Source organism: Pollicipes pollicipes, unplaced genomic scaffold, assembly GCF_011947565.3.
Source record: "Pollicipes pollicipes isolate AB1234 unplaced genomic scaffold, Ppol_2.1 Scaffold_4295;HRSCAF=5057_pilon_pilon_pilon, whole genome shotgun sequence".
Lineage (NCBI taxonomy): Eukaryota > Metazoa > Arthropoda > Thecostraca > Pollicipedomorpha > Pollicipedidae > Pollicipes > Pollicipes pollicipes.
In genome coordinates this window covers 18458731-18482140 of record NW_023596461.1, presented here as the reverse complement: position 1 = coordinate 18482140, position 23410 = coordinate 18458731, and the positions used below count along the sequence as shown (strand labels likewise).

Below are 23410 nucleotides of genomic sequence, written 5' to 3'. Positions count from 1 at the left end.
CAACGAAATCAGCCACCTGGGCCATTCAAACCCTTCCAGCTCGGCACCTAGCCACCTGTTTCGAGGTAACCTTCAACGGCCGTCTAGGCCTCAATACGCAGGTGTGTATATGAACAGTCGGTCACCGATGTACGCATGGGAAGGGTCTCGGGAAAATGCTCAAGCATTTTTTTGTATCTGCTACTATCTTGTATATTTCTTGTATGCACGCTTAAAGAAACACTAAAAGTTGCATTGCTACCCCCTCGACCGTGAGTGTTTCCCCCCACCCCTCCCTCCTCCCACACACACCACAGTCCGGCACGCAGTGCATCCTCCGGGGACCAGTGAGACACTAATCCGGCAGTCTCGGGAGCAGCCACAGCAGGAGTTCTGCGGCAGGCGCCACTGCCTTCAGCGCCCTCACTCCCCAGGGCCGCCCGCGACCGCCCGAGGGCTGATAAACAACGGCCGGAGGCTGACGGCACCAATTACCTCGTAGCCGAACATGAGGGCCATCACGGTGATCAGGAAGCCGAAGAAGGCTTCGAGCTTTCTCATGCCGTACTTGTCGACCAGCAGAAATGTAAACGTGTCAGCGATTGTTATCAACACTCCACCCCACAATGGAATTCTGAAACGCGGAAGACAGACAGGTTACACGGCTGACATCAGCGCCATTCGTACGGATGCGTTTTGCAATCCACGAGAAGCAATACGCTATTCAAGACATGCTGCGCAGTTATTCGTATACGTAGAAATCTTGGTCGGGGATATAAACGGGAATGTGCCAACACTGATAAATATCAAGCTGGGCTCTGCTTAGTCATACACGATAGCGGGCAAAGAGTAAACCAACATGCCGACGCGATTAGCTCAACCGATAGGAAGCAGGTGACGAGAACAATAACGCAAATCCGCCTGCCGCAACCAACAGCTTCTAACCGACGGAGAATCGCCGGTGACTTAAGCTCGCCGCACCGCTCTCCCCCCGCTCGCCCCTCCACAATCGCCCCGACACAGCTGGCGCGGCGCGTAAATCGGGCGACGGGCCCGCGCCGCCGGCGACGGGCTCGCGCGGCCAGCCGAGGTTAGCTTACTTTTTGTCGGAGAGCAGGTAGAGCGCGATGGATGTGCCGATCACCTCCTGCATGTCGGAGCCGACGATGGCGATCTCCACCATGATCCAGAGCAAGATGCGCGGCACCGGGTGGTACTGGCGGTAGCACACCTCGGCCAGGTGCATGCCGCTGACAACGCCCAGCCGGGCGGCCAGACGCTGGGTCAGCAGGCCCAGGATCGTGGCCGACAGCAGCATCCACAGCAGCTGTAACACACGCACAGCAGCGTTCACAGCAGCTGTTATACGCACACAGCGGCGTTCACAGCAGCTGCAAAACACACACAGCAGCGTTCACAGCAGCTGTAACACACACACAGCAGCGTTCACAGCAGCTGTAACACACACAGCAGCGTTCACAGCAGCTGTAAAACACACAGCAACGTTCACAGCAGCTGAAGCACACACATCAACGTCCACAGCAGCTATAACACACGCACAGCAGCGTTCACAACAGCTGTAACACACACACACACACACACACACACACACACACACACACACACACACACACACACACACACACACACACACGCACGCACGCACGCACGCACGCACGCACGCACGCACAGCACGCACGCACGCACGCACGCACGCACGCACGCACACGCACGCACGCACGCACGCACGCACGCACGCACACACACACACACACACACACACACACACACACACACACACACACACACACACACGCATGCACGCATGCACGCATGCACGCACAGTAGCGTCCACAGCAGCTGTAAAACACACACAGCAGCGTTCACAGCAGCGGTTACACACACACAGCAGCGACTACAACAGCAGATATACGCAGCAGCGTCCATCACAGCATGTGACACAGAAAAGGGTTGTAACACACACAGCAGCGTCTACAGCAGCTCGAGTGCACAGCAGCTCCTGCAAAGGCAGAAATACTCCGAAGCATTTACAGATACTGAGAAGTACAGTCGCTGAGGCATACAGCAACACTCGAAGCAGTGGAAAACGCAGATAAGACGGTCGTATTAGCCTGGTTCGATTGTTTCGATTGTGCAACAGTGCAAACAATAGCAAAAGTGAATTACTTCTGCTATTGTTTCGATAAGGGCATGCGGCCGAAATATCAACCCAAGTATATCTCCATTCTCCTGTTTTTTTTCTCTGAGGAATAAGGCTAATACTACTGTCCCATCTATGTGAATAATATTCTTCGCTAATGCACTGAACAACTCACAGTGGAAAACGCGGCAATAGCGTCTGGCACAGCAATGGCGCACAGAGAAGCTGGAAGATACAGCAGTATCGACAACAGCTAGGATAGGCAAAAGCTTAAATACAAAACAGCACCCACAGCAGCTGGAGTATACAGCAAATTGGCTACCTGCTGTGCCTAAGGTAGCTGAAACATACACGAGTAACCGATCAGCCAAGTACGAGTAAGTATGACGGCGCTGAAATGCACAGCATCACGAGCAACAGCCGGGGTGCACAGTAATAAATAAAGCGACTGAGATATACATCAAACGTCCACATGTGAGCTACACAACAGTTGAAATCTGCACTAAATTTGGCTGATATTCACTACGGCTGAAATACATGTACAGTAAATGGAATACTAAACAACATTTACAGCGAGTGAAAAACACAGCGGATGAATGGAGCAAACAGCGTTCAGAAAAGCTGAACTAGACACCGAATGGAATGTATTGCTGCATCCAAAGCCGCTGAATACACAGCAGCTTCCAGCTGACCTGAAATGGGAGAAGGCACGCACAAAAGCTGACTTACACATCCATAATACGACATACAGCCCAGTGCCCGCAGCAGCTGGGATACGCAAGGTCACGGGCTGTCACAATATCGAGTGGCAGGCGTTGTCAGCAGTTCAGGCATTAGGAACAACTAACCCACTAAGTGCGTCATGCCACGCCAAACTGCTCAGTACCCACTAGTTTGCTGAGGCACATGCTTGTTACAGCCGAAAATCCCCAGCTGGTTCTCTGGGAATTCTAAGGAAACGACGCGCTAATAAAAAAAACATTAGCTCTAAATGGCTGCGCGACAACCTGCCGGTTTGTTTAGGCACCGTCCAATACTTAACATGCCCTGACAGATACCATGTCTTCACCTGGCACTTATGGACACGGTTCACACTCCACACCACAGCGTTCAGACGTTCTCACCCTGTAGCCGACAACCGTGCCAGACTGCAGGTCAGGCTCACCCTGCCGCCGACAACCGTGCCAGACTGCAGGTCAGACTCACCCTGTAGCCGGCAATCGTGCCAGACTGCAGGTCAGGCTCACCCTGCCGCCGACAACCGTGCCAGACTGCAGGTCAGACTCACCCTGTAGCCGGCAATCGTGCCAGACTGCAGGTCAGACTCACCCTGTCGCCGGCAATCGTGCCAGACTGCAGGTCAGACTCACCCTGTCGCCGACAATCGTGCCAGACTGCAGGTCAGACTCACCCTGTGGCCGACAACCGCGCCGGACTGCAAGTCAGACTCACCCTGTCGCCGGCAACCGTGCCAGACTGCAGGTCAGACTCACCCTGTCGCCGACAACCGTGCCAGACTGCAGGTCAGACTCACCCTGTCGCCGACAACCGTGCCAGACTGCAGGTCAGACTCACCCTGTCGCCGACAACCGTGCCAGACTGCAGGTCAGACTCACCCTGTCGCCGACAACCGTGCCAGACTGCAGGTCAGACTCACTCTGTAGCCGGCGACCGTGCCAGACTGCAGGTCAGACTCGATGTTTCCCGGGTCCAGGTAGGCGATGCTCATGAGGAAGCCTGGCCCCGTGAATGCCCACAGCTTGCGGAAGCTGAACAGTTTTTCCTGCAGGCATCAGCATCGGGTCAGTGCGGGCCGAACACGTGGTCGTGCTACTGCGCGGATCTGTGCAGTGCCGACATTCGAGCGCAAACGAAAACACATAGGGTCTCATGGACGGCAGCAAAGCAAAACACAGATAGAACATTGAAGTAAGAGCGAGCAATTGCTGCAAAAACACGCGCTTCGCTAGTAATCAATTTCCCCCCCCTCCCCCCATGTTTTTCAGAACATTTTCCATTTAGCACGGTGTAGCCACGCCAAACTTTGCATAGCTGTAGACAGTTGACTAGCAGATCTGACTTGCAGCTTAGTTGACTAGCAGTTCATAAAATCACATGTTGATCTCTTGGTTTACAAAACTGCATGTACCTTCTTAGCTCGATGACCTATGGCAAGTCAAAATCAGCCATGGCTATCAGCGTAAGCAATTCCTGGGAAATTGTTCAATCTGACGCGACAAAAAAGTGTTAGGAGAAGACATACATCTCTGAAAAAGCTTCGTAGATAATTAGCCGATTAAATTTAGGATTACGCCCTGGGTCAGGTGTGAAAGTCAGACCGAGGGCTAAACAGACTGCTTTTTCACTGGTGAACTCGTTTTAAGGAACAGCTGTTGACGCTTACTTCACATTTTTATCACAAGGACGTCAAAATGCACCGTATTTGAACTTTTCGAAGGTTAAAGGAGGTCACTGATCTTAAATGACCCACAACAATCTCTTCTTTTAAGGAGCATACCGCCTAATGTACTTATTCATGCTTACCTCAATCAAAGAGTCAAAGCAATCTCGTAAGTTTTTGGTCACACGAGCTCCTAAAGGTCAAATACAGTCAATGACATGAAAGACACACCGTTGACCTTGTGCTTGAGGCAGGTATCTAAGATAAAGACGCTTACACGAGGAGGTCTGGAAGCACTTCGGACACCGATCTGGAATCTGACCTTGCTTGACCTTATTTTAACCAAAGGCCATGACCTACCAAGCTGACCATGACCAAACTGACAAAGCTGACCAAGCTGACTGCCGGTGACCTGACCTATGAATCTCAATATTTGACACAACTGTGTTGACGTGCAGACCCACATACCTTGTGAATTTAGTGCTTCATTTGTCCGCACCCCTCACCCCAACCCGAGCGGGTCGCATTCAACTGACTACTCACGGGCAGGTTCAATGCCTTCAAGACATTCTGAGTCATCCGTGAGCTGACCGCGCTACCGCTTCCCACCCGTGACCCGACCTCGTCACCGCACCTACAGCCGTGAGCTGACCGCGCCACCGCCTCCCACCCGTGACCTGACCTCGTCACCGCTCCTACAGCCGTGAGCTGACCGCGCCACCGCTTCCCACCTGTGACCTGACCTCGTCACCGCTGCTTCAGTCGTGAGCTGACCGCGCCACCGCTTCCCACCCGTGACCTGACCTCGTCACCGTTGCTCCAGCCATGAGCTGACCGCGCCACCGCTTCCTACCCTTGACCTGACTTCGTCACCGCTCCTACAGCCGTGAGCTGGCCGCACTACCGCTTCCCACCCGTGACCTGACCTCGTCACCGCTGCTCCAGTCCTGAGCTGACCGCGCCACCGCCTCCCACCCGTGACCTGACCTAGTCACCGCTCCTACAGCCGTGAGCTGACCGCGCTACCGCTTCCCATCCGTGACCTGACCTCGTCACTGCTGCTCCAATCATGAGCTGACCGCGCTACCGCTTCCTACCCGTGACCTGACCTCGTCACCGCTCCTACAGCCGTGAGCTGACGGCGCTACCACTTCCCACCTGTGACCTGACCTCGTCACCGCTCCTACAGCCGTGAGCTGACGGCGCTACCGCTTCCCACCTGTGACCTGACCTCGTCACCGCTGCTCCAGTCATGAGCTCACCGCGCTACCGCTTCCTACCCGTGACCTGACCTCGCCACCGCTCCTACAGCCGTGACCTGGCCCGTTAATGCTCCCCAGACGTGACCTGACCTCTCACCACTCCCCTACTGTGATCTCGTTCCTTCATCGCTCCATTAACGTGCACTGGCCTTATCCCTCAACCGTCTCCTTCCCATCTAACTGTGAATTAGTCGGCTCCGGCTATGACCTGATCTCGTAACATCTCCCTTGCCGCGACCCCAACCCGGCCACGGGCTAACCTCGTCGCCGGGTGGCACCTCCACCCGATTGTCGGTGAAGTAGGTGTCGATGGGGGCCGGCGGCAGGTCCATCCGCTTCTTGAGCGACGACGGCGAGCCGCTGCCGCTGCGGTCGCTGCCGTTGCTGACGGCGGCCGCCGAGTCTCCCGCGCTCGACGTCATGGCGGCCAGTGCAACGGCTGGGGGCGGCTGTTCGGCCTGTCGAGGTCACAGGAGCGAGGGTCAACGCGGGCTCGGGGCCAGCTGCGACAACAGACGGCACAGGCGAGGCGGGCGAAAATACGCTACAGACTGTGACGGGACGGTGAGAGGAAGGCATTGAGGACCTCGGGTTGAATATCTCTGCTGTCGCAGGTGATGCGAGATGCAACTGGATAGAGCAACGCCACGGAAATGTCACAAACCACGTCTCACAAACATGCAGCAAACAAGCTTGGTGCTGTGTGCTTTGCTTGCATGTTTGACGTTTAATAATGAGACACTGGTTTTATTCCGTGCCTCAAGCCCAGTTTTGTCGTACTTATAGGCGACCTACAAAACCTGTGCCACGCTTGGCGCCAGTTCTTACTGACCGCCGACCCAATGCACTCAGTGATCGTTTACTGACCCGATAAAGCCACAAGCAAACTGACGATAGCGTCGAAAATGATCACCACACAACGGCAAGGTAGCTTTCAGCAAAAAATTTCAGGCGCGACTAAAACGATAAAGATAGCGAAAAACGGAGCACACGGGAGGCACATATAAATAAAGGGAGGACAAATACGCAAGTCACCCGTCACAATTGGGGCTTCAGGAGTGCTTTGAATGTCCCGCATATTTAGCGGCGTATACAATGTAGTGACGACATCAATAAATCGTTCTAAAGCGTCGTTTTACACTGCCATCTGGTCCTGGCAGCACCGTATCATGAATGCCGGGGGTCACGGAACCCATTCACACTCTCGGCACGCCCGACCATGAAAAGGGTGGCTGTCAGCCATGCCAAAAGTTGAACCAATGATCATACATGCAGCAGTGTATTTGGGCGGGGTGGTTGCTAACGGAGCGCAATGCCTCATTGCATCATTTGTCTTTCCGCGTTCAAATATTGCACAGCGTGAATGCTTACGTAACACCACTCTATCGTGACGGAACACTGACAACAATGTTTCTGCAGCGCCGCAACCGAGCTGTTTGAGAGGCTGAGATAGCAGCTTCAGGAAGGCTCATTCACGTGTCAAAAGCAGAGGTGGTTAACATTTCATACGTCCAATAATAGGCCTCCTAACACAGATGCGTGGCACAACGCTGGATAGCATAAAATCACAGCCTCTGAATCCATCTATAACAGCCCCAGGCCGGGCTACCAGTCCGCTATTTATTATGACACTGCAGCTCTAGATCACAAGACGCTGGATCGGCCCACCAAATAACAGGGAGAGAGCAGGGAGCGAGGCAGGGTAGAGCGGGAGAGTGCCCTTCACCGCGCCCCAGCCACGTCGCCTCATTGCTCAGGTCACGTGCAATGTGCCTGCCCGCCCCGTAAAACACAAGGGAAGTTTTTGCGTGCTTTCAGCCAGTGGCTCTCAACTTCATCACTGCCTCACCATGCCGACATTGCACCGAATCTGTCCACGGCCGGTGCGTCAGCCTAGTTTGGGGGAGACAGCCGTGTCCCGGCGGTCGCCTCGGGCCGGACCTGCTTAAGCGATATTCCCGCACGGAGCGGGCCGAGACCGCACGGAGAGGAAATCTGTACACGTCCGGTGGGGAGTGGTCGACGGCAGAGGCGAAGTAAATAACCAGACTACTGACGCGCAGTACCTCGGACTGAGACGACAGTGTGATCGCAACGCCTGTACCCACACGGCAGCCAGGTGCACAGCTGCTGACAGCAGGGCGACATCGGATACGACGGCAAACACCACGCGCTCGTTACAGGCTGGTGCTGGAGATGTAGCTAGAGCAGATGCGCTGAGTCACGTTTAAAGCGGATGTCCGGCTTGCATCACGCCCCATCACACCGCCTCGTTGTTAGGATCACGTGATCCACTTCAACGGCTCATAAAACACGACAGAAGTTTTTGAGTCCTTTCAGCGAGCGGCTCTCAATTTCAGGGCCGGCCCTGTCGTGTCGGAACATCGGGCACGCAGGATAGCGGTCGAGGCAGCAGCCAGAAGATCACAACCTGAAGCGGTCAAACCCAACAGCGGATCGCCACAGCGTAGCAACATGATTATGTTATCATATATTGTTACATGTTCGCAGATCAAATAATGGAGGAGTTTCCGCGGATACGTTTTGGTCAGGCCCCGAGCGATTTTGATCCCACCCGGCCACACCCACCAAATGAACACTGAAAGACCTTGGTGACTCCAAGGCCCTGTAACAACAGGTTGGGCGGCAATATAATACCAGAATATATTAGATTTCAAATTGGTGCCGGGACAGCGATCTCATATGCTGTTTTTATCCATCATTTTGTAATATCGCCACTTAAATAAAAAATTGGTTAACACATAGTGTCTGGCTATAAATTGTTATCTGTTATAGGGAATACGTAGATAAGCATCCTCGATGACCTAAAACTATGACTAAATCTGGCAATGTTACAATCATGGTGTTCCGGCGGCATAACAAAACTGTACGGTCCTGCTGGCAGCATGCAGGGCAGCACAGGTATTTTCCGCCGTTCATTGTTCGGCGATCCCGGTAAACATTTTCGTAAGAGTGACTACAATGACACTATACTGACGTTTATGTTATTATCTTCCCTAAATTGCGCCCTCAAGGAACCTACAAATAAACAAAACCTCTAATTTTTGGACCTTGCACCGGTGTTACATGCAAATTTGTCATAGAAGATCCATCTGTGTGTCCATCCAGGTGTATCTGTTTGTAGACATTGTAATCAGGACGTGTATGTGCAATTTTATGCCAACAATAAAATTTCAGACATAATAAGATGAAACATACCATGAACTTTCAGCGTCAAGCCATACACTGGCTGTCTTCAGGTTGTCACCTACCCTGTTTTGATGTTTGAAGTATAATTATCGGCATGCAATCAATCATAACTTTTTCTACTATTTGAGTCGCGTAAGCTTCAGATACGCAAGATTAAGTAGGTAGTATTTAATTCACGCGGCTGTTGACTGTATACCACCTCCAGCGGCAGTTTGGAGACCGCACATAGTCTTCAGTTTGGTACTGACGTAATGCGTGAAACAAAAGGCGCGCCTGCTAACAAAACTCGCGTATTTGCGAACCGCGCGGTTTCCATTTCACCGCAAAAAAACTGAACACAATCCAACGTGAGGTAACTGAACTGCACACAGTACATGTGCTGCCATCTGCGAATCGTTTGTGGCGAACCGCACAATCAACAAAGGTACCACGCGCGGTGCCCGCTTCTCGCGGATGACACGGCGAAGTATGCCGCTAGGTGCACACCGCAAACCGAAGGCACTACAATAATGGCATCACAATAGAAAATAATACAAAGAAATAAGTGAAAGCCAGGTGGTGACAGTGGAAATAACCACAGTGAGTAGGAATGAAAAGGCATAACCATGCACGCTGACGTTGAAACGTAGGACATTGAGAAAACCCACGTGGATGATTCTGCCAAACGCTATGTGAGCCCGCATCGCTGACAGTATTTGTATACAGGTGTCATTTCTCTCATCCTTAGCTGAATAATTACGCACACACAATCGATTATCATATTGTACCAAAATAAATAACGTTGGCGGCCCTGCAGCGACTCGCTAAATGCTGTTAGGCCGTCGACCATGGCCCGATGGGATAATGTGGTCATGTATACGATCATATGAGGGCAGATAGCTCAAACTGAGTACCCTTAAGACTGATGCCCAGTTCAAGCTGATCCAAATTTCTATATAATTTTCGGTTAGAATAGAACCAGATGGAATTGTGCACATAGGTAACTAAGGAGCGTGTAGTGATGCTGGATGACTTATATTCAATGAACATGTATCCGTTGCCACGTGGAGGATAATGACCTCGTCAAAGATTCAGTCGCGTTGAACCTCATGCACCAAGGCTTTTCACAAGAGCTGCACGAGATGAGGGATATAGCATCTTGCACGAAGCAAATGCGAGCGCAAACATTTGTATACACATGTATGATACAGGTTAGCACTACATCAACGATGTAGATCCGCCCATTCCTGGCTTCACTCGGCTCTACCATATTTTGAGCACGGATTCAGATTTAATCAGCCTTCGAAAACATTTATACATTTGAAATGGTTTGGATCCTGCCTGACCAGATGCGGTTTGGATCGGTTCGGACCGTTTCGCGCTTTGGCCAGCACCAGCATCGTGGCGCCAACCTCCCACACGTACACAAGGTGGTCGTGCCTTGTTTATCCTTGCCCAAGAGGACTACTGCAGCGGGTCTGTGGAGAACATCCCGTTTACGGAAGGTCACGCGAGGCTGGCAGATCCTAGTAGGATAATGCATAGATAAAGGGCAACGCCGCATGTCCAGGACAGTAGTGAATGGGGTCATGCGAAATATGTTAGGTTGTAAGAGTTTTTTTCTGAAATGGAATGCATCCTCTGATTGATTTCAACCGCAAGTAGCCTAGTCAATATTGGACTATGCCACTTTTCCTGACATCTACCATCTTGCAATGATAAGCGTCACTATTGCATGAAACAATTGACTTCTTCATAATGAGCAACCTTCGTATTCAACTTCACCGACGACTACACATTATGACAATAAATCACAATTACACAATGGTAAATAATCTTAATTTCATTTTTTATATGCCATATTGAGTTATTCATATTGGTGCGGTAGAGATGAGCAGCATTGTGCCAGGTGATTCTGCAAGAAGTACACGGTGCCATCGCCGCGAAGTTTGGAATGCTATTTCGGGCGGATAAATCATTTCCAAACCAATGCTGCTGTCATTAGACTTCGATTACCTTGATCTACCTGTTCCTAGAACCACCTCATTTTTATGGAAAGTAACCACACACTCTCCTTAACAGAAAACGTTTTTGGCTATTGTAAATATACTAAACTTTCACCGCTAGCCATCCTTTCGTCACCTAGAATAGGCGGTATGCAGGGTAAGTGTGTACAACCTACATTCGACCTGTTTGATATAGCTGTCACGTGCATCCACTCATCCGTAGATCAGTAGTCCTACGACGCCCATTGCGCCATAGAGCTGCATTTGGAGCGAGCACGACCAGCTGCGATAAGAGAAGAGAGGGGAAAACATCTTGAGTGGACTGACCGCGTCAAGTTGGGTGTGGCGACGGTGATCAGATTCACAGGATGCATGTACAGGAACATCCACAAGTACAAGGGGAAGATCGGTTATGCACGTTACATTTACTGGACGCGGCACGTAATATAGAAAGGTTCAGATGTGCCCAAGAACTATATGTCTCGCAGTGGCACCGCGTTATTCAAAATTGTTGGTGTACTTCAAGATTATGGTTGCATACTTTTTACACCAAAATTACCTCCGTGTCAATATGGGTTGTGGGCTTATTTATAATCAATTTTCATTGATAAGTTATTCTAAATAAGCTGAATATAATAACACTGATGGGTTATTTTAGAAAAAGTTGAAAAAATATCAAGCTACCTCCGCTTACCTGCGATGATTGATTTATATGACACATTCTAACTGGCGGTCGTACTAGCATCCAAATTTCGATCGCATGTGTTGAGGTTTCTCTCATCTAGAACAGTGAACCCGAACGATCAGGAACAAAGCTACACAAAAGTGACGGTATGAGCTTAAGGACGAGGTTAGAAAACGACAGTGGCTTTTGATACTTCTTGCGCCATTGCTATAATTTTGTTAGCTTGTTGCGCGAGGCTCAAATTGGGACAGTTCCTACACATAAAAGGAAATAAGCCCAGCATTCTATATTTTTAGGAATTAGTTTTCTAGAGCTACTTATTATTCCAGAAAGCTGTGCTTCAAACCAATCGTATCCAGATAGCATCAATCTTTCCGCTTTTGTACGTCGTATCTGGTCGTGACGTCAAGGAATAAATCATTCACCATCACGAAAGTCCATCGTTTGCATCGTCCCATGCCTAGCCAACAGCACTGGATGTTTTTTAAGATGTAAAAAGAAGACTTCTGGCACAAAAGGAGTAAATTGCTAGCATCATGAAAGTCCATGTCCCATGCCTAGCCCACAGCACTGGATGTTTTTACGACGTAAAAGGAAAACTGACAACAACAAAACTATCAGAAATAACCGTTGGATCTGATCGCGAATACACACGTATCGAACGTAAAACCACTTGCTGGTAGGCACAGTCCTCATAGCGAGCTCATCGTGGAATAACAAGCTTCCCTACCACGCAAACGATGCTTAAAGAACAGACCAATATCAAGACAGTATATTTTCGCAACACGCCACCACGCTATTAAAGCACACGTTTACAAAGGATTCCCAATTCCGTGCAAGGTTGAACAAGGTTTTACGAAGCCCCTGAATCGGTCCGTGATTTGAAAGCGACCTTGAACTTTATTGGCAGCCATGCTTCCCGATACACAGCCGTTCTATCGACCCATCTAAGCTCTTATGGCACACGAATATTGCAAACGGTGTCTCATGGGCACGATGGCCATACTGCACAAAGCTAGGTGTTGATGTCGTGCACCGGGTGAAATGCAGGAAAACTTATACCTTGCATTTGATCATGGGCGATAAATGTTCACTCCTTTGGAAGCGTGTACATGCATTCTACGATATTTTGCAGATCGTATTCCCTAGTACGCGTCGTTCCACGCTGTCTTTTTTCAGACGATCCCAAACGCCTACATGCATGGGATGTCAGCATCCGCACGCGGGTCTTCCCTGACGCTCAATGTATTGTGTTATAACTTCGGCGCAGTTTGTCACTTCGAATCAAGGGGAGCGTTTCACGTTTGCATGGGGTTCTAAACTGAAATGGCCATCCTGAAGATCTGTTGGTGCTGTTCACAATCATGCCCTTCTTAAGATCTAAGCCGCTCTAGTTTCTGAACTTCACACCCAGGAAAATGGGGGCAGGTACAGCGGGGAGAGTGTTTCAAAGCCACCTTGACATTCATGACGTCATAATAACGTCATTCAAATCCTGCCATTCCATATGTCATGCGGCGACCATGGCCGAGACAAATATAATTGTCGAAGCGTTCATATCTGGTCGGCTGGTGGCGGGGGCCGCTTAAAGGTCAGCTGATGTCAAAGGGCGGGACGGACGGTCCCGAGCATGGCGGCACGTTCAACCTTCGCCGCAAAATTCTGCGGTTGACCCTGAACTTCGCGACTGGATGGTGTGGTCAGCGCTCACGAACAAACACTGGTTAGCGCTGGCACTGATCCAAGAAACATATCCAATCCAAAGATTTGAACTAATTCTTTAAAAACGCCATGGGTGGCAATATGCAAATAAGCGCATTCAAAAGCGGCAAATGCCAACGCAACTGCATCACACAGGTGTGCAGTCAGCACTCCGATGTCCGTCCCAAGCCCACCATCCACCGAACGACAAAGCAACAGCATACACGCCGAGCGCATTGTACACCAGCTCAGCAATGCGCGTGGTGGCCGACGGATTCAGGACCGCCCTGCACGCCCAGCGCCGCTGACGCCGAGCCGCAGCTCTCACCATGGCAAGGAACATGGCGGCGCGGCGCGCGCGCACGCCAGCCGGCTGGTTTTCCGGCACGCGGACACCTGACGGCGGACCGAAGCAGCCCGCCGGCGGACCGGCCCGCGCGCGACTGAGGGCCCTGGCGGCCGGCGCTACAACGGCCCGCACCGGCGGCCGGAGCCACGAGTCACGCCCGCGCGGACTGCAGCGCAGCGAGTCAGAGTCACGGGCAGCGCCGCCTGCCGGGCGCGAACGGGAGCCGCTCCCGTCTTAGAGGGGTTCTGAGTGCGGGCTGAGGAGCGTTGAAATCCTGGGGGGGGGGGGGGGGGAAGGAGGAGGAGGAACCAGAATACTTCTAGGTGGTGCGAACGTTTGTGGCGAGGATGACATAGGGATTTGTCTTGCGTTGGCACAAACGGCAGGCGTTTCTGGACCTGATGGCATGCCATTGCAAAGGCCGTGTTGCGAAGTTTATTTCCGATAAACCGCCGCTTGACAACACAATGAGTGCGCCAGCTGAGCGTCGCCAGAGACACTCCTGATTTCCCTCAGCTGTCGGCTGTCCACCACACTTGCGAAGCTGCGGTCAGTCCAGCGCAGGTGCGCCGACATGTGGTCACGCCTTCGGCGGCTCCCACCTGACCTAGATGCCCTAGTGGATGCGTTGTGTACACAACCTTTTGCTGGTCGTGGGCTAGGTGTGGGACTAATCGGATAGGCTAAAACTAAAACTGGCGTCTCGGGTGCCTGCGGACTCAAACTCCTGCAATGCCCCACGCTGTCCCTGACGCAGATTGACGATGGCTATTGCATCCGTCCATTTATAAAACTCGTGTTTTGCCGTCTTCTAAACAAATTGTGAAACGCATTGTATTTCGCACTTTTTAGGTTTCATTATCCGTAAGCATGGTATTCCACAGAGACCTTAATGGTGGCCAGCGCTTTGCTGTTGTCCCCTTTCCGGCCGTCCATGTCGCGTAGGGTGTTTTCATATTACGTGGTCTCGCCCTGGAACCACCCACCGCCGGTTGCTTTGACCTCCCGGAGCCGTACTGCGCTCATATCTCGACTTGGCCAATGTGAAAAAGAGGGTTTTGTTTGACTTTGAATGCCTTTCAAGCTCTTGGCGTGTGATCATCATCGCCGCATCTTCGTTTTTATCGTGTAATTTGTAGCCATTGACTCGAATCAAACATTAATCCATACTATGGAACGATCCGTAGTAAATACGTGACATGACAAAGCCTCAGGGAGATAAAAAGGCCCAAAAGAGTCTGCGCGTCCGTAAAGACAATACGTGACGTCACGCATAAGCTGTCGTCCGGCTTTCAGTAAACAGCTGAGACGAGCCGGACGGTAAAGAACCTTCGTGAGCTCACGTAAATTTTACGCAGTTTCGACTAATCCAATGCGCCTCGCAATCCTTGACATGATGGTCATACAACGCTCATAATTACGATGGATATTCACGAGTAATAGGCAAATTAACCAGAGCCATATTATCATGCCATTTATAGGCTAAAATAAAACGTTGACATTTCCTTGCCGCAAAAAAAGAGATTTTTTTGGCATCCCTGTCGACTGCTGGGAAAATTGTAAGCCGGGCAACTATTGCAGCCCATACGTTTTGGAAAGCACGCTTTCAAATGCCTTACGTATTAGTTACATCTTAAGCTGATCTGGTTTCCGTGGTATGACAAAAAAAAAACAACAAAGAAAGCGCTCGAAGGCCGCCTGATCTGTGGTGCTCACTCCCGACTGCGTGATGCGAGCCGTACGCAGGCGTCCGATTAGCATCATACGCTAGCCCCATCTTTACTGTACAAACATGTACTGGCTTCATGTCGCTGCTACCCTTGGCTGCTGAGATATCTGTCCTATATTGCAACCAATTTGCCGTGCTGTTGCCCTTCGTGGGTTCCTGTTACCATGTTAAGCCGACCTTGATGAAATATGTGGGTTTAAAAACGGCCTCGAGCGCGCGCCATGCACCAGCCGCGGGCGGCATCTCAACAGAAATCGGTACTGCACTGGTTACGCGAGAAACCAGATGCAGTCATGAAGCCAACTAATGTGATGCAAGCACGGCTTGGAGACAGCAGAGACTCATGAAACAACATTCCTCAGCAGGGCGGTGTTAGTAGCGGAACATGGCGAGCCGGCGATAATGTGGTGCCGAATAGCATGCTATTAAACTTCTCAAAGTAGATCTTCGAAACATAAACAACGCAGCCTGCGTCAGTCGATAGCCTATACCATACTTTGCTCAGTTCGCCTATTCTTCTCCGAAATAAGGCTTAAAGCATGTGTTTTGTGATCAACTCGACGAAACATATCACTTGATGGCAACCCCATCTTGCCATAAGGGACAGGCATTGGGAAAGGCGTCCAACAGTAGTGGCGACGCACAGCTTTTCAGAAAACACGGAACATCACAAGGGGCCATACCCGCCGGCTTCAGGCGTTGACCTGTTGCGAACGTTTCACGCTCGACACCTGAACAGACATAATATCACGCATCACGGACGATCAAAAGTTGCATAAAGCGGTGGGGCGATCCGCTCCGATCCACCTCCCCCCTCTCCCCCCCTCCCCTTCACCAGGCTTACGTATAAAAATCGGTAAGGCAGAAACAAATTTGGGAAAAGACGGAACTCACTGTGGCGCGTGACCGCTCTGGTCAGTCGAAAAGGCAAAGTCCTGCTGTCTGGCTGCATGCGTACGAGCCTTGTGATTCAGGGGTCCGTACATAAATCCTCGTCGCTCCGCTTAGCCGATCACAATGCATAACATTTCTGTCATTTGTCATTACTCAAGCCGTTAATTGAGAAATGACATTACCGCTCCCATTACCGCTCCCTTCACGGTTTTAGTGTTCACGGAATTATTCCATCTTACGCGGGGTTTGCTTGGTGCCTCTGAGCTCCCGTCTACTCGTGCGTTCTGCTGAGCGCGAACAGACGAGCATGTTCTGCGACTCAGAGGCCTTTTTCAGTACGCTGAACGAACTGGGCTCTGATCTCTCCACCCTTCCCACTCATCATCGTCAAAAAGAGGGCTTCATGATACACTAAGCTGTCATTTGTCTTAAAATGGAAGCCGATTTAAATCGAGAAAAATATTGTCAACACACGTCAGAAAAATCATTGAGCGGGAGCCTAAGCCACCTGCCGCGGTTTAACGTCCAGAGTCTAAGGCTCGCTACGTCAGATGAACTGTCACGCTCTGGACACTGGCAGCCAGGTCACAGACGATCCGCTGGTCAGAGCTGAGGTCTGCAGCCGCAGCTGCCGTCATCTCGGCCACGTCGTCGTTGGTAGGACTAAACTAGACGACAGGCGGCTCATGCACTGCTCCCACAACCGCACAGCCGGGTGGTCCTGTGAACGACAGCGGTCCAGGCGTCACACTATCAAGCTCCTTCAACTCTGCCGCAGATTAAGCTCGTTTGCTTACAACTGGCAGATAAACCAAGTGAACGGTCTTCTTGCTGACCAGCTCAAACGGCCGGCAGATGTCGTTAGATCACTCAGCGGTTACCATGTTGCCATCACGTCTAAGAACGGCCTCCGTCGTACTTGCAGCATGTCATTTGTAGTTCACCAAACTAGTCTATGGTATTGGGAGAGGTCTAGACTGAGGGGCAAAGTGCTAAGTGTATGCCCCACCGAGCTTGGCTATCACAGCCACGTGCTCGTCTTGAAGCACGTCTCCTGTGCTGGCATAGGTGAGATCCTTCCGACAATCAAAGCACAGTCCAGCCAGGCCTAAGCCGCGGGGACGACTGGCTCTGGCCTGTGATTCTCCCAACGGGATCTGATGTCGGGCTGGCCACACTTTTTTGGCATTTCTTTGCCCTTTCGCCAACACTGATATGCGACCGACACCCTTTTCAAAAGCACTGGCCTCAGCCCTGGAACATGAAGCGTTGTCGGCGTCGACACCGCGTGGTGCGCCGGAGACCCCGGGTCGCGGGATCGGACGCTCAGCGTGTGTGGCCGGCTCCGGAGGCAGAAATGGCCACGCTCACCAGCAAACAAACGGAACGGCCATTATCGACTAAATGACTCTCCTCTCAACTGTCACTACTGATAGCCGACTCTGCCAACAATTCGCACATAACTGGTCTCCGCCGTCCGCCTTTTCTTGACCCCACGCATCGACTGGTTCGAAACGGCCCGACACAGCAACGCAGTCACCCTTCCCCTGGTTACCGCCCCTCCATCTGTTTACACAGGACGCACACAGGAAGGCACAGGTCTTGCCTAGTCGTACAACGTGGTCTGAACGGCGAAGGCGTCTTGATATCAATATGAACAATGCGAAGAGATTTCGAGACGTGAAAAACGTCGGTTTCTTACACAGCACTCATAGTTGGTGTGCATGATGGTGAAAAATGCAACGGTAACCAGTACCGACTAAATGACTCTCTTCTCAACTGTCACTAATGATAGCCGACTCTGCCAACAATTGTACATAACTGGTCTCCGCCGTCCGCCTTTCTTGACCCCACGCATCGACTGGTTCGAAACGGCCCGACACAGCAAACGCAGTCACCCTTCCCCTGGTTACCGCCCCTCCATCTGTTTACACAGGACGACACGGGAAGGCACAGGTCTTGCCTAGTCGTACAAGTGGTCTGAACGGCGAAGGCGTCTTGATATCAATATGAACAATGCGAAGAGATTTCGAGACGTGAAAAACGTCGGTTTTCTTACACAGCACTCATAGTTGGTGTGCATGATGGTTGAAAAATGCAACGGTAACCGAAAACTGTGGAGGAACGCCAGTGTTATACAGTACGAGCTCATGAGCTGCGTAACGACATAGGTTCACCCCATCCTTTGAAGTAAACCACATAACGCACTCACCTTAGCAAAAATAATGGCATGAAAGTCGCAGCTAATTTGCAATGTCGGGGATGAGCTACATGGTCAATTTCGATTTCACTAAAACCGAGCATACATTTCATCATTTCTGTATTACTTACTTGACTAACGAAACGTTTCGCGCAAATTCCACGGCTGTTTGCATTTTAACAGCTTCAACAAAACAAACTGTCAGCGGCAGAACGCCGCAGACCTCAACGTGAATCATCAATGAACATTTCGAAGGGTCGCTGATGCACCACGCCTTAGAAAATAGAAGTGCAGATTTGGCTACGGAGGAGCTTGCATTATTTGTAAAACGTCAAGATAGACAGAAGGACACAATCGTAGATGGCACAAAGACACAGGAGACAGACATAAAAACGGAGGCAGAGAGAGCGACAGACAAAGACAGAGACAAAGACAAAGGCAAAGACAGAGACAGATACAAAGGCAGAGAAAGAGAAAGACACAGATACAGAGACAGATAGCGACAGGAACAGGGACAGGGACAGGGACAGGGACAGGGACAGGGACAGGGACAGGGACAGGGATGGGGACAGAGACAGAGACAGAAACAAAGACAGAGATGAGACAGAGGCAGAGACAGAGACAGAGACAGGGAAAAACGGGGAAGAAAAGTGAGACCAAAATCTGGACAGGGTAAGGTACGAACATTCCAACACAGAGCAATGTTTAACGTGTGGGCCATATCGAACCAGAAATACAAATCTTGCGATACACCGCATTGCAATACGGTCGAAAATTTCGAAATATTTCGTCAAAGCTGTCTTCTCGGGGACAGTAAGCACTGGGCCACAAGTGAGTCCTATTATCGGAAGATTCACCCGCAAAATGACGTTCCTTCTTGCGAACCTGTTTCGAACCCTATATTGACTAGACCTCACGGTACCGAGCTCTAGTCACTGAACATGTGGCGGTAATTAAACCTGCGGTCGTCAGCTCAGCAATCAAGGGATCCGATTATAGCATGTAGGCCGTTATGAAGAGCGGGGCAGGGAGCTGTTGGGGAGAAAATGGTATGCACTCATCCCTTAACCTTGCACGGACCACTAAAATAATGGTCAAGAGCACCACCGAGACACAGGTCTAAGTATTCCGAGAAACCTTATCTGCTCCGAATACTTACGGCGGTCTCAGGATCCAATGTCTACGTGCAGTCGCCCCATACGCCGAACAGTTCGGAATAATCATCGTGCAAGGCTCCCAATAAATTTCAACAGCTGTAATCAGCCGAGCATCGTGACCCCTACCTTCAGTCGCGTAGAACGCAGATCCTAGGCTGCTGCTTACACCAGCAGAAGCGTCGCCCGTGCAGATCCTAAGCTGCAGCTTACACCAGCAGAAGCGTCGTCCGTCGGAGCAGCGCAGAACGCAGAAGCCCTACGGCTGCCCGCGCTGCCTGCTTAGGAGCTCGCGACGCCCACACGGTCCCGGCAACACAGCGCAACACCCCCACCGTGAGTGGCAGCACCGACTGGCTCGGTACGACGCTGGCGCGCCGCACGGCCTGGCCCGGGCCAGGTCCCCCCTCCCCCCTCCCAAAACAGGTGACGTAGCCGGCGCGCAGACTGCGGGCGCCGAGCTGCCGGAATTTCGTCCAGACGAACACGGTTATAACCCGACGCTAGCGGGCTATCGGAACTCTGGGCACTGCCGCGAACTTTTAGGATAACGTCATAACCATGTATGTGAATACTAGTAAATACCTTTATGCAAGTACACCACAAGGGCGAATACTTGTTCAGCGAACACCTCCAGCACCACCACGGGGCCGCCGCTCGGGAGATTAAAGCACAAGTCAGCACTGGGGTGGCAATTTCTCGCGACCAGTTTGGCAGCACCTTTATGTCACGCGAAACGTGCCATGACGAAAACAAATAAAAGCGTTCTGAGGAGCGTATTTGCTGAAAAGAGAAATTGTGCTATGTAGGTAAGTCTATTCCATTTAAAAGTGTGCCAAGGGTTGTTAGTGAACTTATCACATGTGGTGCTCGTTTCAATGCCTCCAAATGTGGAGCATTCCCTTTAACCGGCGCTCTATGAGATCTGGGGCCTGCAGCGCACGAATAATCTTGGTCGCATCTGGGGTCTGCAGCGCCTTCTTCCGCCCTAGAAGCATGCCAAACACGTTGGCAAAGTTCCGCAGGCCCTGTGTGATGCATCACTAAGTTACTATTTATGACATAAATGAGACTGAAAATTGAATAGCTTCAGAAAAACGCCATATTCGTCTGGCTGACTGCAAGTATAGAAAGTAACGGACAAAGAGTCAAGAACACCACGAGAAACGCTCAAAATACGCGCGCCTCACGATATTCGGGTTCAGAAACACGCACCAGCAAACACCCCCACTTCACGGCAGCTTAAAGTACGAGCGATTTTGCCCTTCCGCTACGGTGGCAATTCTGACACAGCCAGTGTGGCGGTGACTCTGACGTCATAAAGACTTCTCATGGCCCGATCAAACGAGGACGTATTTAGGCACATATTTAGTAAAAATCAAAATTTGGTTGTCAAGAGCAGACTTTTTTCCTTAAAATCAAACGAGTACTTACAAGTGAGCTTATTGTGTCATATATGATGCCTGCTTATATATCTTCTGTATATCTGTAAGACAGTGCCGTTAGCCTTAATCCTCGCAGAATGACCAGGAGAGAGGAAATATACAGGTGCTGATATTTTGGCTACATGCATTCATCAAAACGAATATAAGCCATGCATTTAATATTCTATTTTGTCTCATTTTGAATGAACTTCTGATATTCGTGGCTATAAGGGCAAAGTTATCAAGATGCGTAATGTTTCCCGTAACTTAGTTGAACAACTTACGTCACCCATTTACCTTCAATTGCTGTGACACTTGGTGCTGGATCACTCCAAACACGAAAACTGCACGCGCCATATTTGTTTTGACGATGAGCGCGATACCGCCAATGAGATGACATACTCCCCTGACATTTGTATTGTGTCACACATGTCTGGGGGACTTTTAAATGGGCGGCTCGAAAAATGCTGCGAAATTTCGTGTGCGTGCAAACGTGGAACTTTTTGTGTGCGATCAGAAGCTCATGTCCGTGGTGGTGCTTTATGCAACGTTACATGATCTGCCAAGCCGATAATTTAATTTACAAATCACGTAAGGTGCGTGGTATACAGCTGCCCCTGTGTTGTAAAGTGCTGGGAGCCCAAGTAAGCGTTTTTTTTTTCAAGCCGTTCGCATTCGCTAGACAACTGTCACATTCTGCGTTAATCTTGCCTGGCTAAAGACGTTTGTTGGTGCTGACTCCTGACATCGAGTGGATTTTTTTGTTGTATATATTGCGGATGAATGTACTTTTCCGAGACTGCTCTGATAAGTGGTATCTCAAAAGCCTGAGCGTCTCCATCACAAGTCTATATATCCCTCTCCTGCGGAGCCGCTGTTGTTGTGGCCTGATCTCGTTGGTGCTGACAATGAAACACCTGGCTGGGCTGCAATAACCACGTGATCCCGCAATCACCGAGATTGTTCAGCATACTTTTAGTTCCCTGATGACCCTGCAGCTCCCTGGCCGGTGCCAAAATTTCTGCTTTCTCGGCCAGTCATCGCGTGAGGCAAATATTCGCGGGAGAGGGAAGTGTTCTTTGCATCAACGGACCAGGGGAAGAGGCTAATGAGGAACCCGAGGTGTCACCGGGCGTGGAGGGGAGGAAGAAGGGCTGACGAGTACCCCGAAGAAGGGAGATCGCCGGATGGCGAGGGACGGACCACCGCGAGAGGCGCGCGGTCTCACGCGCGGGATCCTGACCATCTGCGCACGAGATAAGGCAGCACCAGCTGGACCGAACCGCGCGTTCCTTCCTGTCAGTGGCCTCTGTGGATGCTTGCGTCACAATGTCCTGGGCGCGGACGGGCGGTGTGCGTACCGCCTGATCTCTGACTCATCGGCACACCACGTCGGTGACAGGGCTCTTCTGCGAATCGCACCTACCGCCGAGGTCCGCGGCGCGTGCGGAGAGCGCTTGAGCCCGCCATATCGACGGTTGTCTTCTGGGCTTTCCTGACCGATCGAGCTGCCAAGAAATGGCTGCTCTTGAAGAGTGCCTCGTGGTGTAGATAGGAGCCATACGTTACGCACGTGACTTACACCCATCCGTTGGTCTTGCGCTATTAAGGATGAGCTAGAGTTTAAGAGCGCATCGACGGCAAATGATCATACAACGCCCATAACTATCGAATTACAAGGCAGAGTCGCAGTTCAAACGGAGTTTTGAAAGCCAAACACCGTTACCTCAAATGGGAGGGGTCTTGCGTCCTTATGTAAGTCTCCGAATACCCGTGGATGGTGGGCACGGACAGTGCTGGCTGTATTGTGAAGAGAGGCCGTTGCAAATATCTCCACATATTTTTCCCATATAGCCTATATGCGAAGCCACTTGCCACTCTTATGCAGGCCAAGAACATTTTGTTACCACCTACTGACTCAACATCACAATGAGACACAACCTTGACAGCAATGCTCAGGCTTTCCAAAAGCATGTTCATGCCTTCCGTTTTCAGATCCCGAAACATGCGCCGAGCCTGCAATGTCCTGTTCACTGAACCCAGTGCACATGATCGATCACCTGTCTAACTGAACTAAACAACGAGCTCTGCCCGCCCTCCCTCGCCGCCGCGTGCGCTGGGCACAGCGCCGCGCCGGCGCGCTTCATTCGCCTGCACGGCACACCGTCATGTGTCTGTCGACTTCGCTGACAGACACTTGTTTACCCTTGCTTTCTGGGTCCCGTCAGAGGGATGGCAATCAGCTGTGAGTGACTGCAGTCTATCTCCGCGGTCGT

At 51.1% G+C, this 23410-nt stretch overlaps 1 protein-coding gene across 4 annotated transcripts in view; it reads right to left on the bottom strand.

The window, feature by feature from the left end:
* Window positions 1-20049, bottom strand: part of LOC119096369 (protein Malvolio) — a 31555-nt gene extending 11506 nt beyond the window's left edge. For 2 of the 4 annotated variants that reach the window (XM_037219235.1, XM_037219238.1), the window contains exons 1-5: window positions 13713-13793; window positions 6064-6261; window positions 3798-3923; window positions 1080-1306; window positions 475-613 (exon numbers count right to left, since the gene is read on the bottom strand). In XM_037219235.1, the coding sequence (XP_037075130.1) occupies window positions 475-613; window positions 1080-1306; window positions 3798-3923; window positions 6064-6261; window positions 13713-13727 (705 nt within the window). In that variant the 5' untranslated portion in view covers window positions 13728-13793. Of the gene's footprint in view, window positions 1-474; window positions 614-1079; window positions 1307-3797; window positions 3924-6063; window positions 6262-13712; window positions 13794-19839 lie in introns of those variants that run through there. The other 2 variants (XM_037219236.1, XM_037219237.1) reach the window with 2 other exon arrangements.
* Window positions 20050-23410: the final 3361 nt, after the last annotated feature.